Raw genomic sequence first — 20,012 nt, forward strand, 5'->3', positions numbered from 1 at the left:
AAACATATCAGTTTGCAAATTGAAGCACTTGGAAACTAGGTACCTGTGAGGAGACCTGATTGAAGTGTTAAAGACTTTAAATAAATTGAGTAAATGAAATTCTGAGGGCATCCTTACTCTTTCTTGGACAACCCGCATAACAGGACATCAAATGAAAAATGATGGAGGCAGGAGAGATTTGTGAAAATTTGTTTTCAGCCAGAGAGTGATTGATTGTTGGAAAAACTTACATCTGGTGCTGTGGAAGTGGAAAGTTTAAATAATTTTAAGGAAGAATTAGACAAATTAATAGAGGGAATGGACTGATGAGGTGGGTAGTTTATTTATTTTTATTTTATTATTTTATTTTTTTGGCTGATGCTGCATAAGTTGCTTCCTTGCATCAATTGCCGCTAATAGTAACAGTACAAAAGTAAATTTAGAAAATCAAGAATCACTTTGTGCTTTTGAACCTCAGAAAAATTAGATATCGTTAAAATTAAATATTAAACATCAATAATAAATAATCTTACAATGTTCTAATTATTGTATTCTGACATCCATTTTTATTAAGCTTACTTCTCTTCCAATAACTGTTTAAACTTCTCTCGAGCTATATTCATCAGAGCATCAATCTCTTCCTTTGGTCTCTTGAAATTTTCTATACTAAAAGTATAGAATGTTGCTTCTCTAATTCCTAATGATAACAGCCAACTTAATGTCTGCAAATAAAACAAATCACAATGCTAATACAATTAATTCCAAAGAATAGAAACAGTGTGTGTGCACATAAGTATGTTCAGGGATAGTTTAAAGGGTGAAGTGGGTAACTAGGCCTGTAACTTAACCTCTGTGCTGGGAAAAATAATGGAATCAATAGTTTTAAGAAGTAATGCAAGATCATTTTGTTAATGGATGATCATGCTGCATCAGCATGATTAGCTACTACGAGGTTGCCACAAAGCAAATGGATGCAAAGAATAATTTTGACACCATATACTAGAGTTCAGTAAAGCTTTAGATACTTGGCCACATATACAACTGTTGTATAAATTGGAGCAAGTTATTGCTAAGGGGTGGTTAAGTGGTAGAGGATAAAAAATAGTTATAAAGGATCACTACTCTTCATGGAATAATGTGATAAATGGGGTTCCACAGTGGTCAGTGTTGGTCCCCTTACTGTTTTTAATATTTATTAATGATACTGATATAATTTTGGGAGAAAGAGATATGTGGGAATTAACTGATTCTAATAAGAAATTAAACAACTGGGCACTCCATGTAAATTTTAAAGGCAAAAAAATTATTGCATTTATTGAAACAAGCTGGAAGGAAAACTTTCCAATAATCCAACCATTTAGAGGCCAATTTTGATGACATTCCGAAATCATTGTGGATATTGTTTTCATGTCTAGGATGGAAACAGTGTGTGTGCACTGTTTCTATTCTAGACTTGTAGGATAAATTAGTGATTGTAAGAACTGGTTATATAATGCTGCACTATTTTTAAAATGAAAGAAATTGTGCTAATTATAAAAAAAGACAAGTTGTGAAGATATGTTGTGCTATTTTTAATCAATTATGCAATAATTATGAGATTGTCATTGTGAAATCTGCAAAAATAAATTGAATGAAGGTTGGTAACAACAAACACTATACAGTTTCATGAATTAGGAGAGAATATTAATTACAAGAAAACCATAAATTATATACAGTATGAAATCCCTTATTCAGAACCCGATAATTTGGAAATGCCTAAAATCCGTAAGGTTTGATGGAATCTTTTTTCTTTCTTTTTTTTTTTTAAATACAATTTAATGACACTGTAGCATTATTCATCCTGAGGCTATTTTATGTACAAAAAGTCAGCTGCACTTTCCCAGTGAATGATACTGCATTGTCACGGTGATGGATTTTGACCAATGTCCAAAGATGATACCCAGCTATTAAAGGTAAATAATAATAACAAATAAAATTAAAGAGAGTGAAAACAAAAAAACAAAAAAAAAAAAAAAAAAAAAAAATTTATTGGGCAACTGATGTAAGTTTTATTCCTTGATGAATAGTTAAATTTAAAAAAAAATTCTTTTCTGGTTATAACCAGAAAATGTAACAGACAAATTTTATAATAAAAAAACATCCATGTTTAAATACAGTGTAACCTAGATATATTGTGCCTCGTTATACTAGTTTTAGATATAATACCGTTGTGATTATTACTCTGAAGAGGAACGTAAAAATTAATGCTGTTTATGGCAAACAAATTGCACAATAGACACCTACAAAGGCAAATGCTATACATCACTGAGGGAGAACCAGTTAATGCAGTGGTTTCAAAATATTGACTATTCAGCTGTTGTATTCCCTTGTGCAGTATATTCTCTCAATTAGACTTAGATATACATAGAATAACAAGACTTATCCCAGAATGGTTACAGTTTAATTTTTTTGCCTCTCTTGACTCCAATCAGAGATATAATAATTAAAAAAAAAAAAAAAGTACAGCACTAACACAGTAATTGCCATGGAAAACTCAAAAGTAAACATTTTAACTCTAAGAACAGAAATGAAAAAGCCAGTTGTGATATATCCAGTTATAATTTTTGTAACACAACATCCTTTTCAAAGCTATGAAATCACATGTAGAATAGCAAACAACTGCTAAAGTTACCAATTGGCTGCTCGTGAGCCAATACATTATAGCCACCCCTGTCTCCATGAGTGGACACATTCCACAGCATCTAAGAGTGCTGCCACTGACTGGCAAAGCATATCTACAGTATGGTAGTGCCTGCTAGATCATCAGTACAAAACATGTGCAATGGAGAAAGGGAGAGACCTAACAGAGTTTAAACGGAGAATGATTTGTGTTGCTAGTAAGGCAGGGCCAGCAACTGCAGGCATTGTTGGCTGTTCGAGGGCCACTCTAGCGAAGGTATTGCGTGAATGGTCAGAAGGACACACAACAACCCAATATGGCAGGTGGGAAGACTACCACAGGTCAAAAGACAAGGTGAATGGCAGTTGGCACATACTGTCTGGGACAACAGATGGCTCATGATCCATCTCATGATCCATCAGAGAAATGTTTCCAAACACACCATCCAGTGGACATTCTTGCAGATAGGCCTATTGAGTAGGTGATCTATCCATGTACCCATGATGACTGACTCCATCAATACTTCCACCTGTAGTGGGCACGGGAGCATTGTTCCTGGATATTGGACAACTGGAAAAAGGTTGCCTGATCGGATAAATCAAGGTTCCAAATCCATCATGCCAATGGACAGGTGCATATTCAACAGTGAGCAGTTGTGATTAGACTTCATCGCTGAACAAAAACTGTCTGGCATCAGTGGTATCATGTTTATGGGTTCCTTCATCTCCATTGAACATCCTCACTGTCAGATCCTACGTTGGCATTGTTTCAGGCCAAGTTTTTCCCTACATGGTCACACTGGGTGGAAAAGACCTATATTTGAATTTTGTAAATGACATGAGGAATTTTATGAGCCTTTTTCCCAACATGGCAGAGTTAGTTGATCTCAGGCAAGGGTCATCATCATCATCAGCCATTTTCAATCCACTGCAGGATGAAGGCCTCTCCAGCAACTTTCCAGTTCCTTCTGTTTTGAGCACTGGCCATCCATTTACTACTCAAAAACTCATGAATTTCATCTATCCATCTCCGCCTTTGTCTTCCAGGTTTTCTTCTAGCTCCTCTTGGGTACCATTCTGTTATTTTCTTAGTCCATCTGTCATCATGTCTTCGAGCTATGTGTCCTGCCCAAGACCATTTTAGTTCTTTAGTTTTGATAAGAATGTCCTTTACTTGAGTTTGCTGCCTAATCCATGTGTTTCTCTTCTTATCTAACAGTCTGATTCCCAATATGATTCGTTCCATTCTTCGCTGTGTAGTTCTCAGCTTCTCTTCCATTCTTTTGGTGAGTGTCCAAGTTTCACTTCCATAAGTCATGGTGGGAAGTATACATTCATTCATTATTTTACGTTTCAGACAAACTGGGATATTGCTCTTCAGTATGTGACTATATTTCCTGAATGCTATCCATCCAAAATTTATTCTTCTCTTGACTTCCAGCCATTTATCATTATTACAGCTAATAACTTGTCCCAGATAAGTATATGACTCCACCTTTTCAATTACTGCTCCTTCAATCATTATTTCCCTTTCCGTGGCATACTTGTTCATCATTACTTTTGTTTTAGCCATATTCATCTTTAGTCCAAAATCCTTACTAACTGTGCATAACTGATTAAGATTTTCCTCTAATTCTTTGGGATCGTGGCTTATGACCACAATGTCATCTGCAAATCGTAAATGGTTTAGGTACTCTCCGTTCACATTGACTCCTTTCTGCGACCAGTCTAATCTTCTGAAAGCTTCCTCAAGGGCAGCAGTAAACAGCTTCGGAGATATTGTGTCTCCTTGTCGGACTCCTTTCTCGATTTTAAATTTGCTACTGTCTTTGTCTAGTCTAATAAAGGATGTAGCACTCTCATATATTTTCTTCAAAATCATAATATATGGACTATCTATGCCTTGTCTTTCCAGTGCCCGAAACATTGCCTTATGCTGTATGGAGTCAAATGCCTTTTCATAATCCACAAATGCCAGGCATAATGGTGTTTTATATTCATTTGCTTTCTCCATTAGCTGTGATATTACATGAAGGTGATCCATAGTTGAGAATCCTGTCCTAAAGCCAGCTTGCTCTTTCGGTTGATTCTCATCAAGTATTCTTTCTAATCTGTTAGTAATGACCCTTGTGAACAACTTGTAGATATGGGATAACAAGCTAATTGGTCTATAATTTCCAATTTCTGATTTATCTCCTTTCTTATGCAGCAAAACTATGATTGCATTATTCCACTGCTTAGGCATCAAACCTTTTCTAATGCACTTTGTGAAGAGCCTTGCCAGTTTTTGTGTTATGTCTCTTCCTCCCAATTTTAACAACTCTACAGTAACTTCATCTTCCCCAGGGGCTTTCCGATTCTTCATTTTCTTCAATGCATGTTCTACCTCATCAGGAAGAATATCGGGTATGTCGTATGTGTTGTTACTTTGCAATCCATCTTCCCCACTGCTGGTATCATTCCCTCGCTCCTTGTATAATTCTCTATAGTAGTCTTCTGCTATTTGAATTATGCATTCTCTGCTGTTTATAAGTACGCCATCGCTATTCTTCAGTTTCAGTATCATTTGTCTTTCTGTATTACTGCTCATGGCTGCTGATTTAAATCCTTTGTTTTCCCTTAATGCTTGTTCTACTTTTCTTGTGTTAAATCTTCTTATGTCCTCTCTGAGTCTCTTTCTAATGGCTTTGCATAACTCAGTATACTCAATTTTCTCCCTGTCAGTGTTTTTCTTGCTCTTCATTTGTCGTCTTTGGTTCATCATGACAAGTGTTTCTTGACTAATTTTTTCTTCTTTGGATTTCTGTTTCCCTATAAGTTTCTTGGGCTTTATCACTTTCAGAAAGTTGTAATATTCCTCGTCGATATCTTGGTCCCGAGCAGTCTGTAGAAGCTCAAACTTGTTCTTAAGTTCAAGTACATACTGCTTTTTCTCCTCCTCTGTTATTTCAAAGACCTTTGTATTATTTACTCGAGTCAGTTTTTTCCTTTCCTTTCCTACATCTATATCAAGTGTACATCTTACCATTCTGTGATCACTTCCAACATTTACCTTATTCAGGACGGTAACATCATTCACAATATATCTTCTGTTAGTGAGGATGAAGTCTATTTCATTAGTTGTTAATCCATTTGGACTCTTCCATGTCCACTTTCTGTTCACCCTTTTCTTGAAAAAAGTGTTCATTACTGACATTCCTTGAGATTCTGCAAATTCCACAAGTCTTTCACCTCTTTTATTTCTTTCACCAATTCCAAAATTTCCTATAGTTCCTCTTTCTGCGCTGTTTTGCCTTTTTCCAACCTTAGCATTGAAGTCCCCCATAATAATAGTGTAGTGGGTTTTCTGCTCATCTAGAAGACTCTCAATTTCAGTGTACATTTCTTCAACCTCTTCATCATCATGGCTCGATGTTGGTGCATAAACCATTATAATCTTTAGCTTGTACCTCTTAGAAATCTTGAGTATTAGTCTTGACACCCTTGGTGATGTACTTTTGAATTCCAAAATGTTGTTTTTAAAATCTTTATGGACCAGAAACCCAACTCCACCTTCACTCCTTTCACTGTTTCCATTGGTGTACAGCAGATTTCCACTTGATAAACTTATAAGTGATTCATTTCTTCTTGTTTCAGCCAAACCGATGATATTCCAATTCACATTTTCTAATTCCTTTTCCAGCTCTAATATCCTGTCTTCACCGATGAGTGATCGTACGTTATAACAGGCCAAGTTCAATTTCCGTGCATGGCAGCCTGGTCGTACCCAGAGATTCTTAGCACCCTCTGCTTCCACTCTGATCCTCTCGCTGCCGTAAGAGGGAGAGTGAAAGCTGCTGGGGACTGAGGGCCATTTGTATTGTTGTGCTCTCATTGTTGGAGGGTTTGGTCTTTTCCTCTTCACGCTGACCAGGCGTCTTGAAGAGAACCACTCTACATGTTCGTTGCCACCTAAGTGATGTAACAGGGCTTACCCTCGAGAAGGTGTGCATGAGTGGACTTTAGGGAGGCAGGCCAACCGGACTTCTCCTAAATCTTCTGTAATAGAGAGATATTGGATCCATCAGTGTTTTAGGCTGAGTGTCTGATAACACACAGGATACCTGTTCCCCTCTAAGCCCCAGGCAAGGGTAGTAAACAGCAAATCAACGACAGAACACAATTTACAAACATATTGCATACAGTACAATATAGCCTAAGTTGCTGATGCACATGAAACCCCACAGTAACTAACCCTATATAGAAACCATGTATCTGGATGGCATTGGCCTCTTTCAGCAAGATAATGCCCTGTATAAGTATAGTGTGAAAGCATCAATAATACATAGCCAAATCTGAATGACCAGAATATTAGCAAAGCGGCATCGTTTTAAGTTATATCTCATATTGTGAATACCTTCACAAAGAGTTGCGACGATATTGCACTACTTCGAATAAGTAACGCTTCACCTGAGGAGAAGACTAATGTTACTTATTCTCAGATGGATACCACCACCCAGACGGCACCGTTTCAGGGCTATTTGGCCCTTCTTTGGTGGGTGGGTGAGTAGGTACTCGAGTGATGCAATGATGGCAAAACAGTTATGAAGTATAACTACACAATATGAGAGATGCCTGATGGTGCCAGGCATCTCTCATATTGTGGAGTTATACTTCATAACTGTTTTGCCATCACTGCATCACTCGGGTACCTACCCACCCACCGAAGAAGGGCCAAATAGCCCTGAAACGGTGCCATCTGGGTGGTGATATCCATCTGAGAATAAGTAATATTAGTCTTCTCCTCAGGTGAAGCGTTACTTATTCGAAGTAGTGCAATATCGTGGCAACTCGTTGTGAAGGTATTCACAATATGAGATATAACTTAAAACGATGTCGCTTTGCTAATATTCTGTTCATTCAGATTTGGCTATGTATTATTGATGCTTTCGCACTATACTTATACATAGTCTAGACTTTTCCATAGCGTGAGGCATACGCCCTAAACCCTTTATAGTCTAGATAACGCCCTGTTTGATACAGCTCGCATTATGCAGGAATGGTTCGAAGAATCATATCCCAGCATTTCTGGCCTCCAAATTCCTCTAACATCAATCCCATCAAACATTTGTGGAATGTGACTGAACGCAGCAAGTGTCAATCTATCCATGTGCCTTGGTCCATTGCCGAACTCTAGGACGTCCTTCCCAGCTTGTATGCCTAAGGACATCTTCTGTGGTATTAATGCCATGCCAGGTACAAGCAGTTATCACAGCGAAAGGCAGCCCAGCATGTTACTAGGTAGGTGGTTATGTTTTGGCTCATGAGCATATAATGCAAAGTTTTCTCTGAAATACATTAATCACATAATGAAGGATACTTGTTTGACAAAAACAAACTTTTTTTTTTTTTTTTTTTTGTAATTTATTGGAAGCATGTACTTCATGCTTTTAAAGTTAAAACTCTACATTGCAATTGTTGTTTAGATTTTAAAGTTAGTTAAAAAAACAAAAACTTTGTATGTCACAATTGTCAGTTTGATTGCAGAAGACACCACCGTCTAACTCTGCTTAGTTAGTTAGACATACAATTTTTTTATTGAAAGAAGCTTACAACAATTGCATCTTTCTGTAAAAAACTGCAATATTGAATGCTGATAAAAATTTTATTCTATAATTTAAGCTTTGTTACTTTGCAGTAACAAATGAATGTTGAAAAGGAGATAAGTTCTATTCATGTTAAACTATTTAGATGAAAATAACTTACTACAGCATAATTAAGTAAGAATATCCCTCTTTATAAAAGAGTCCAGTATGTATTTTGTTCACTGCTATTCCCCCCTTAATAAACATAAAGATGAATTGGGGAAGAAATGCTACTATTGCAGAACAGTTGCCATCAATAGACAGTTACAGTGTCACACAGCAATTACTTCATTTCACAACTTCACAAAGGGAGAACTTGGAACAAAAGTCAACACGTGCAAGCTGAATTATTTAAGCTTGCATGCATTGGGCAACCAAAAACCACCCATGCCACGAATAAAATTAATAATAAAGTTTATTATTTTTGTTTCATGAAAATAAAATTTAAAAAAATATCTTTTGCTTTTGGTGGTGAAAAGAAAAGAAATACGCACATATTCTTTCCATAGCTAACATGGGCAGTTTTGCACATCTGCCGGCAATAAAAAGATATGCACTCATTGCTCTCAGTTACCAATTCCAAGGGCGCCTCCGTAGCCAGGTGGGAAGGAGCAGCAGTGCGTAGCACATGCTTCTTGATTAGACCGGTGTTCGAGTCCGTCACCACCAAATACGGAGGATGCGGAAAGATCAGGGAATGACCACCGCATATCCCGGAGCAATATGGCCTTGGTTGCTAATGCTCCTAAAATCCAAAATAACAAAATAACAAATAACCAATTCCAAAGAGAGCATCTTGAAATATGAAAATTAACCTACACGTGCTGAAAGTGAAATTGCTTACAATAAAAATGCCGGTTTATATCATCCCATATTCATATTAAAAATTAGAAAAACTAAGTAAATTTTATTTCAGGTTAAAATTCAGGTATTAAAAGATATCACTGATACCCACATTATATCGAGGTTGCACTGCATGTATTAATACATATTGAAATACTCAATGTTCATTCATGGTAAAAAGTACTGATATCTGAGAGGGCAAGATTTCAAAATCCCTGTGCTGAAGTTCTAGTATCTTTTATTGCCATTTATTTTATTATCATATTTTATTATACACTTCTCTACACTTAATTTTTAGGATTTTATATGGGAATGGGTTGAAAAGTTTTTAGCCCAATAGATTCTAAAGATTTCTGTGAAAGACAATATTGCCAATCTATGCTGTGACTCTTCTTGTGTGTTCACAGAAAATTTCAGGTTCTTAACTCTGTTCTTCTCCTTTACAGAGAGTGCTGAATTGTGGAAGGTGAATGAAGATGGTGACCGTTGAGAGAATCAAGCACTGTGCAGTTGCTGAGTACCTTCATTTATAGGGAATATAGCTGAAAGAAATCCACAAAGACATGCAGTAAACATTAGGGGAATCATGTCCTTCATATGCCACTGTCACAAACTGGGTTGCAGAATTTAAGCATGCTGAAGACAGTGTTGAAGGTTCACCCTGCAGTGGGAAGTCTGTTACGTAACATGGCAACACCTTCAAATGTGGAAGCCATTCATGACCTGATCATTGAAAACTGCACAATAACATTGCAGCATGTTGAGACAACATTCACCCATGTTCAAGCTCATGATTTTGAGGTGAATGTTTAGGAATAAAGCTTTCTTCTAGGTGGGTCCCTAAAGCACTGAATGCAGATCAGAAGCAGGAAAGAATGGGGAGTTGTCATGAGATCATGCAGCATTTTTATGGATGAAACATGGATGCAGCACAGTGGAGCATTCCTCTTCCTCCCCTCCTAAAAAGTTTCGAGTGCATAAGTTGGCTGGGTCATGGCATCCTTCTGAGATGCAAAAGGAGTGATCACAGTTGGTTTCCAGGAATGAGATGCCACTATGTGCCAAGTATTCTAACCTACTGACACATTTCCACAAGGAATTGAAGCTCAAGAGGCATGAGAAAATAGCCAACAGAGTCTTGTATTGAGACAATGCACTGGCACATATGGTGTTTGTGACTCAGGTATGCTGCATAACTGTGGGTTCGAGCTATTACAGCCTGCCCTGCACACTGGATTTGGCTCCATAGGACTGTTTTCTATTTCTGAATTTCAAAAAGGATTTGAAAGGACAGAAATTCAACAGTGACAATGCTGCAATAGATGCAGTCAAGATCATCCAAATTTTATTTCAGGTGGGTTACAAAAGCTGGTGGACTGTGCCAGAAAATTTGTTTTTCACAACTTTCCAGCATTCCTTCTATTATGAGAGGCTAGAAACTTTTCAACCTCCCCTTATGTGTACTAGTAAATACAATTTATTTTTTATTTTGTAAATAAATTATTTAAATTTTTGTATTCTGCCGTTTAGTTGGTTCATTTTATAACAGTGGTATTAAAATTTGTATTTACAAATACTTTTTAAATAAAGTAAATCATAATATAAGATTTCTAATAATTTATTTTGCATATGTGCTAATTTCTCATGCTAAGGGCCCGAAATGCAGAAAGCCTCTGGGCCAAAGATTTATGGCCCACAGCTTTTCAACCAGCTCATATGGTTTAAAGGTCTTGTTATGTCAAACACTGCTTAGTTTTTTTTTGAATTGTCAGAGAAACAGAAACTGGAACTTCTGTAACTGGCTACTCCTTATTATTTACAATTAAGACATAAATGAAGAAGTAGTGAGAACACCATTAAAATTTGGATATATTAACATTATGTTACCTTTATTAAATTAAAAAAATAATCATTGAAAATTACAGGGAACAAAACTTAACTAAAGTATGGAGCCGATTGCCTGTTATCACAATTTCTTCAATTTTAAAAATAGGGCAGCATTGTATAATCAGTTCTCACAATCACCTTATTTTATCTTCCACTAGACTTGAAATGATATCCACAAGGCTTTTGAAATGTCACCAAAATTGGTTTCTAAATGATTGGGTTATTGGAATGTATTCTGCAAAGTTTTCTTTCCAGCATGTTTCAATTAGCTCAATCATTTTTTTTTTGATTATGGATATTTAAAATTTGATCTCTAAGGTTGCAAATGAAAGAAAGATGGAGATAGCAGTTAATGAGAGCAATCGGAGTATGCTACTTCCAGGGGATGTAGATAAACTAAGCATATGGGGTGGAAAATGGCAAGTGAGGATTAAAAGTTATGAATACAAGGTATTGTAAAGCAGTATTCACAGAATAACATACCATTTGGGGGGGGGGAGACAAAAATTCAAGGTAGAGGAGTATCAAAAATACCTAATGATACAGTTCAACATGAAATCCTCTGAACAGTGCAACAAGCTGGCAGAATAGACATTAGCAGCACTAGGATTTTCTAAAGGGTAGGCTGAAGCAGTGTTCTGGGAAATCATTAAGCTTTACTTATCATGTAGCAGTAAAAAAAACTACATTATTTTGATCATAATTGTGAAGCCAATAGCCCTCTTTATTATTATTAGTAGTAGTGATGTATGATGCAAGAAAGCATCATATGGGCTTAGCAGCGGTCTCTCTATCTCTCTCCCCTCCCTCTTCCTCTCTCTCTCTCTCTCTCTCTCTCTCTCCTCTTCTTTGGAACTTGACTTCCTCTAGCCCAACTTTCCTAACAGTGACGTAGTTTTCCTTGGTGATTTTAATTTTCGAAACTCCAGCTGGCTTCCATTTTCTAGTCACGTGGACCCAGCTGGTTGCGATGCCAAGGTTTTTGCAATTACTAATGACCTCTCACAGATTGTTCATTCACCTACCAGAAAATCCTAACCACACAGCACCATTCTAAATATTTCTTTCACAAACAACCCCTTGAACTATGCAGTTGAGGTAAATGCTCCTCTAAGCACCTCAGACCACAACTTAGTCATGGTCTCATTAACAGTTAAATTATTTTTATCTAGTGACCAACATGATTAGTCCCCTTTCTTCTAGTGTTTACATAAATAAAGAAGCCAATGCTGGTTATCTTTGCATTATTTGCCTTAGCTAGCCAAACCTCCTTTGACTTGATTGCAGACTAGTTTACAAGGTGTGGTTAAAAATAAACAAGAAATATTTTTTAAATAATTTATTATTTTAAATACAACAATTTCAATATTTATCCCCTTCAAAGTACTCTCCAGCCACACCTATGCAGTGCTTCATTCGCGATTTCCAGGATCTAAAAACAGCAACAGAAATCCTAGTAAGATACCACCTTTAAGTGCTGCATTGCATTCTTCTGAATGTCTGCTAAGTCCTCAAATCATTTTCCCTTGAGCTGGATTTTAATTTTTGGGGACAGAAAAAAGCTGCACGGTGCCTGATCTAAAAAATAAGGTGGGTGCTCCAATGTTGTGATCTTGTTTTTCATCAAAACTCTCCCATTGTGATAGAGGAATGACATGGTGCATTGTCATGATGCAAAAACCATTTGTCTGGCCATAAATTAGGCTGTGTCTTTCAAATTTTTTCATGAAGTCTTTCTAAAATCTGAATGTAGAGTGCCTGATGAATAGTCAGATTAGGCGGGACAAATTCACGATGAACAACACCACAACAATAAAAAAAATGACAAGCACAGACGTGATCATCGACTGATACATTCTTGCTTGCTTTAAATGGGGAGAAGACCCAAGGTTCATACTGTTATCACTGAATCCTAAAATTTAATAACAATTCTTTGCTATACGTTATAATCACTCATTTTCCCACTGAAGGGTTAAAGCACTGATTTACTTAAAGAGATGCAGTTCAATCAAAACTTAACCGATTGCAACAAGATAAAAACTAATCTGTACAAGAAAAAACAAGCTACATTGTAATATGAATGTTGTTGATGTGAGCAGGAGTAAGACATTGGCAACAATTCTCGTTTCATTTTAACCACACCTTGTATGTCTACTGTAGGCTTCTGTATCACCTGATAATTTATATGCATAAAGATTTAAAGAGGAGTCTAGTTTCCTCCGCTTTTGATATAGAAAATAGTGGAGTGCATCTTAATCTTTAAAGATCAGGGATGGGCAATCTTCGGTAAAGACATGTTATGTTTGCTCTAGTGCGGGGATTCAGGTGATTCATCCTCTTTGGTGTGAATTTTGGAAATCAGGTGATGGGTAAGATAAAGAATCTACATGCTACTATTTTGCAAAAATGGATGTACTCAGGTTGTTGATGGTGGTGGAGTAGGTCTTTGAATTGTGCAGTGCCATCTTAGGATCATTAAATGAAATCATTTTGTGGTACCAATTGAAGCCATAGATGCTATTCCTTGTGTAGACTGAAATAAGAATATCCTAGCTAGGATGCATCAGCTGCCTCTTCTCCACATATACTCATAAATATGGATTAGATTGGATAGCAAATATAAGAATCTACGTGGATGGTGCTTATCATTTGACCAGTAATTATCTTATTGGTCAAATTTTAAGCAAGATGGCAGATCAAAACATTTCTGCTGATATCCTAGGACCCCCCCACACATCCCCCACAACACATGTACTGCTAAATATGGTGTGGATCATATCTTAAGAGTTCTAAGTGGGTATTGCTTGTAATTTGGTGTGGTGACCATTTTGAAAGAAGATGGTATAATATAAAAACACTCCCACCTGAGTACTGGACCCTACACTAGATGTATTGTAAACTTAAACTGGTTTTGTATAAAATTCTAAATTTTATACAAAATTTTTTGGGGGGGGGGGGGTCCTAGGATATCACAGCAAAGATTTTTTGTTGCGATTTGCTCTCTTGCTATCTTTGAAATATAACAGCATAAAAATGTGGGATGCAATTCCTTTATAAGGAAATTATGCAGAATCTCCCTATAAATTTCACTAAATTTTCTATGTAGGAAAATTATGCTTCCTTAGGCATATTCTCTTTGTAGAATGTTTCAAAAACTCATCTGCCAGTTTCTGGGGCCATTCATGAATTACTCCAAAAGTGGTCATACAATTTCCTCAATTCAAAGACCTTCAGTAGGTATCTGCAGTTCAACACATAAATAACATTGACTCAAAAGGCTGTTAACATATGCCTCACATTATATGATTCTGATGTTACAGGTTTAGGAGGAAAAAAATAATAAAACTGTCAGGATTTTTCAAAAAACATGAAATATAATTTTCTTTCTTTTTTTTTTTTTTTTAATAGAGCAGAAAATGCTTTTTTCTTTTTTTTTTTTAATAGAGCAGAAAATGCTTTTTTCTTTTTTTGCAGACTCATTTTGTTACTTAATCCTGGGATAAGTTTTGTTAATATAGTTTTTAAGTGTATTACTATTCTTTTAATTAACTCTTAGTTTCAAAAAAAAAAAAAAAATTAAGCATCACATGAGCCAGCAGTTCACTACACCAAAGACCTGGGGGGGGGTTTCTCCTAACATGAGATCAAAGCCCAGGAAACTGATACTGCTCCCCCCCCCCAAGTACCACTGGTCACATTTGCCTTACCTCTGTCAGCTTTTCAAAACCATGTTTGTGCCCATCAAGTTTTGGAATGTCCAGCATCTTAGCATATCTCCTGTTTCCATCCATTATAAAAGCTATATGTTTAGGAACTGGTCCCTGTTTTAAAACCTTTATACAGAATGCTTCAAGCCAAGTTCTTCCTTTTTCTGCGAACCAAGCCATACCTAAAACAAGAGAAGATTATAGTTATTGCATAACCTGTTCAGGATGCTAGTAAATGCCAATTAAACACCAGTTTGCTCATTATGAACAGAATGCACTACAAATATTATGTCTATAAATTGATTATAGATTAATGTTTAGCATAATTAAATTAAATATGCTCTTTGAATGATCTTTTTGATAATCATTTGTAGTTCCTTTTAGAGGTGATTATAAAGAAACGTGCCCACTTCAGGGACAAAATATCTCATAACAGCTGGTTGTAGACTCTGAAATTTTTGTTTCTATGCTATTAGAACTGTACACTGAGAAATGCAAGTTCCAATGTGTGATATGGGATGCTCAGCTGCCTAATTTCCCTGTATGATGCAGATCAAGACAATAACCCCAGGGGCTCACATCTGATGAGTATGGGCTTGGCACACCCAAGGTCCTGAGCTGGATATCATCATTCTTCTCTTTCTTGGTGATTCCCTTCTACGTCTCTCTCTCTCTCTCAGGGTAATTCAGAATTTTTTTTTTTTTTTGCCTGGTGCAGTAAAACCTCAGGCTTCCTTACATCATATGGCTAATAATAATAATAATAATAATAATAATAATAATAAATTAAATAAGGTATAAATGTTCAAATACATGCTTTTGTAAAAGATAATCATCTTACAAAGAGTTCAAATTGTAAAATAAATTATATTCATGGAAGCAATGCCACAATAACATTTCAACACAACTCAAAGTTGTGAACCATGCTCAGTGCAATCTGTACATGATCTTGTGGGGATATTTGAAAAATAGCCATGCCCGCAATACACAAAGGAATGAGAAGTCTCACAAGCTGAAGGCTATAGTCACTAAGATCCACTGTGCTGTAAGCAAAGAAGCCATCATGCTGCAAAAAAGGAAGCACTAGAGCAGTGTCTTTCAAAATGTGATCTGCAGCAGATCCAAAATGCAAGTTACTAAACCACAGATAGGAGAGGGATTTTTTTTTTTTTTTTTTTGTGGTGGCAAGTGGGAGTGGATAAGGTACTTAGTCTGTGGGGTCTTTTTCCTGCTAAAGTGGTTCTCAAACTGAAAAGGTTTAAAACTAGAGTCCAAGCCATCCAATTAGTGGGCACCTGGATTTTCCAGTCTCAGCCATATGAAGGATCTTGTGTGCCACACTGAAGTTGTTCTGCCAATTCCAGCATGTTCAAGGTATGAAACTTATGGATACAAAAATACAAGTTTATTTTTCTCTACAATCCATGGCAAAAAAGAGCATGCAATTACATGTTGTAAAAGAGGTAAAGACCACTTTCAAAGAGCATGTTCCAGAATAGTCATTTCCCAGTATTTCTCAATAGAATGGTTCCCCAGGTGTCCTGTCTTCACCTCATCATATTTTTGACTCTGATTCATGGATCATTAAACACATAGCATATGAAATGTTTGTTTTGGTGCTTCAACATACATCATCTACCAAATATGACATCTCCTGGTTGTAAAAAGATGCTTACTTTTATTCCTAAAACATTTCTGAGATGATGATTCCAACTACTTACACACATTGGTGAACAAAAGATAAGGAATAAATGAAAAAGGTAAATATGTTATGAAACTGTATCATGTGTGTGACTTATAGGTAAAGCACATCATTTCTTCAATAGGCAAATTATCTCATGCACTGATGAAAATGAGTATCCAACAGAGGAGAGTGTAGATGTTAACAGGGAATGCAATTATTCTGCAGCCAAGCAACAACCAAAACAGGCTTTTGTGCTATTAATGGGCTTCTTCAAGAGGCCTCGTGGTACTGAAGTCCATTCCTCCTGGAGAACAGTTCATAACTAATGGTTATGGAGCACTGGTGATAACTCAAAATTTTCAGCAAGGTGCTATTATCAGAAGAGGTGTCTTGTCAATGATATACAGGAATTTTTCTAGCAGGGATAAGGAGGTGATTATTCCCTTGTATAAGGCAATGGTCGGGCCACACCTTGAGTACTGTATACAGGTCTGGAGGCCTCATTTCAAGAAGGATGAAGAGTTGCTGGAACGAGTACATAGAAGGGCAACAAGATTAGTGAATGGAACAAAGGGGTGCTTTTATGAAGAAAGACTTCAGTTTTGCAAATTAAAGTGTCTGGACATTAGGCACCGGCAAGGTGATCTGATAGAGGTGTATAAAGCCTTCAATGGTTTGAGCATGCTCGATGCCGATGGGATTCTTCCTCTTGCTCAGAATAGTCACCTGAGAGGGCATAAATTCAAATTGGGGAAAAACAGATGTAGGATAGATGTGCGGCAATTTGCCTTTAGCCAGCAGGTAGTTGGTTGGTGGAACAGACTTCCATCCCTTGTTGTGGAAGTTGATAGCCTAAATAAATTTAAGGCTCAGCTGAATAGATATTTCGAATGAATGGAGGGGTGAAGTGGAAGTGTGTGTTTTTTTTTTTTTTTTTTGGCTGATGCTGCATAAGCTTGCTTTCTTGCATCATATGCCTTTACTAATGCTAATAATTTAGGAAAACAAAGGAAATCACCGGTGTGTCAAAAGCAACCATCCAAAGAGTATACAACAAATGCAAGACAAATGGAGAATGCAGCACTAAAAGAAAGAAAGTCGGCAGAAAGTTGCTACTCCAAGAATAAAACTGCAGGAATTTAGAGTGAACTGAGTGTCAGAATAGAAGGTCCTGTGAGCAGCAAATAACTGAAAAACTCAGATTAGGCAAAGAAAGACTTCCAATAAAACTATGTGATGGAAGTTGAAAAATCTGCGAATTGGTAATTGTGTCTCTATATGAAAGCCACTTCTTTCTGTAAAAAACTAAAAGATTTGACAGGACTGTGGAACAGTAGAAAAAGATCATGTAGTCTGACAATTAAATTGATATATACTTTTTTGCACCAATAGGGTGAAAGTGTGGCATGAACCTCATGAACCCATGCATTCAGGCTGTCTGATGTCCACCACCCAAGTGACTGGAAGTGGTACCATGGTATGTTCTGCTGGCACAGACTGAGTCTGCTGATACTGTTAGAAAGTCATGTTGCCTACAATGAATATCATTCTATCATATCAGACTAACCTCACCTTGCAATTCTTTATTTTTACCAAGACTGTGATGAATTCTTTCAAGACAACAACACAACTTTCCACAATGCAAAAATTGTTTGTGAATGGTTCGAGGAACGTTTCCTAAGTTTTACAACATCTACCATGGCTGCCTAATTCTGCAGCTATGAATCCAATTGCGAATGTCTAGGATATGTTGTTAAGGCTACTTTAGCTTCACGGTACTCTGCTGAACAATACAGCAGCTGATAAATATCCTGATGGAAAAAAGTGTTCAAATATGGTATTACACTTCCTCAGACACCTAGTTCAATCCATGCTACAACATGTACGGCAAGAAGTAGCCCTACCAGATACTGAATAAAGGTTTCTAATTTTTTGGCCAATGAGCATATAACATTGTGTTTTTGTTTGGGGCTTGCATATTGTGACATTTGTGTTTGGGTTCCTCTAGGCAAATTTAAAATATTTTGAAACAAAAAAAGCCTCCACAATGAAGAAAAACACTGTTATTTCATAAATAATATTTTTACAACTATGGATGGCCACTGATGTGCTAATCTGATCAACTAAATCCCATATTTTGGGATGTTTCTGTGTGTGTGCAATGTAAGGAGTGTAAGGAAATCAGATGACAACTCAGCGTGGTTATGGGCCTATATAAGAGCTTGAAGGACAGGAGGATGCCCTCGAAGGATCTAAATTCAGGGGCCCATCAAGCTGCCCACATCAACATCAGAGCTTGCACTTGATCATCACACAATACAGAGGCAACCTCCAAGGCAGAATGCGCTGGTCCCACAGGAACTAGTAGTTGTTGGTGACTCTACAGTCAGGGAAACAGGGAACATGGTATATAAAAAGGATAGGTGGACCAGGACCAGGACCAGGGTATGTCTGCCAGGGGCAAAGGTTGATGACGTTGTAGAGCGGATATCATCTTTTAAGGGGACAAAAGGTGTTATTGTTGTACATGTTGGCACTAATGATATTAAGAGTAGGAGACCTGCGGAATTACTTAACAAGTACAGATCACTGTCGAAAAAAAGCCGTGAATTAGGGTTGAAATTGAGGGTTTGCAATTCTGCCTAGACATGATAGGAGGGAGTATATGATGACAGCCTTGTCGATCAATTTGGCCCTGGAAAGATTGAGCAAGGCTCAAGGGGTAGAATTTTTTTCAGGCTGGTCTGTACTTGTTAACAGGAGAGACTGCTTCTGCAGGGATGGGATACACTTAAACCGAAGGGGTACAAGAATATTTGCCGATGCTATCGAGGCAGTGTTAGGTGGGTTGGAAAACTATCAGCTTGGAGGGATACAAAGACTAATAGATTAACAGTAGCCACTGCAAGAGGTGAAAGTTATTCTTGCACTGCTTCTATTGGAATGAGCAGCAGCCCGGAAAACAAGATACAAGGTATTTCAGAGACTGCTGGGAGTCATTGCAGTACAAGTAAACACATGGGTTGTGTTAGGGTAGCTAAGAATAGGAACAGGTGCATGTATACTTGCGTGTACACCAATGCTAAGAGTTTGGTAAATAAATTTGATAAATTTGAGCTATTGTTCAAAACATCAAAGGCAGATATTGTTGGGATATCAGAGACGTGGTGTCACACAGATATAAGGAATGCAGAACTGGAATTTGGGGAGTACAATGTGTACAGAAAGGTTAAGAAGGATAGGAAGGGAGCAGGGGCTATGCTGTTAGTTAAGAAACACAAAATCCAAGGAAGTGAAGCCAGTCGACATCACTCGACAGTGCAGTGTCGAGTCAGTTTGGTGTGACATAAGCATTGGGAGATTAAAGTTGAGAGTAGGAGTGTGATATAGGCCTAATAACTCTGATGAGTATAATAAGAAACTGTACGGGGAAATAGAGTGGGCCAGTAAATCAGAGAGTCTTATATTGGGAGAGTTTAATTTCCCAGATATTGACTGGAATTTGTTGGTTGGTCACTCACACACTAGCAAGGCTTTTGTGGATTTATTGGATGATTGTTATCTACATCAGCATGTTCGGGAAGCAACTAGAGGGAGTAATACTCTTGATCTGATTATCAGTAGTGATTC

The 20,012-nt window shown here is 37.1% G+C and overlaps 1 protein-coding gene across 1 annotated transcript in view; it reads right to left on the reverse strand.

Annotated features, from left to right (window-relative positions):
- The window catches only part of LOC150081307 (dehydrodolichyl diphosphate synthase complex subunit DHDDS-like), a 109,901-nt gene that overhangs the window by 59,704 nt on the left and 30,185 nt on the right, over positions 1 to 20,012 (reverse strand). The window contains exons 2-3 of the mRNA XM_090380155.1: positions 14,699 to 14,880; positions 559 to 701 (exon numbers count right to left, since the gene is read on the reverse strand). Of these exons, the coding sequence (XP_090236281.1) occupies positions 559 to 701; positions 14,699 to 14,878 (323 nt within the window). The 5' untranslated portion in view covers positions 14,879 to 14,880. The remainder of the gene's footprint in view (positions 1 to 558; positions 702 to 14,698; positions 14,881 to 20,012) is intronic.

Source organism: Mastigoproctus giganteus, chromosome 8 (genome assembly GCF_048544385.1).
Source record: "Mastigoproctus giganteus isolate SK-2022 chromosome 8, ASM4854438v1, whole genome shotgun sequence".
In the NCBI taxonomy this organism is placed as follows: Eukaryota; Metazoa; Arthropoda; class Arachnida; order Uropygi; family Thelyphonidae; genus Mastigoproctus; species Mastigoproctus giganteus.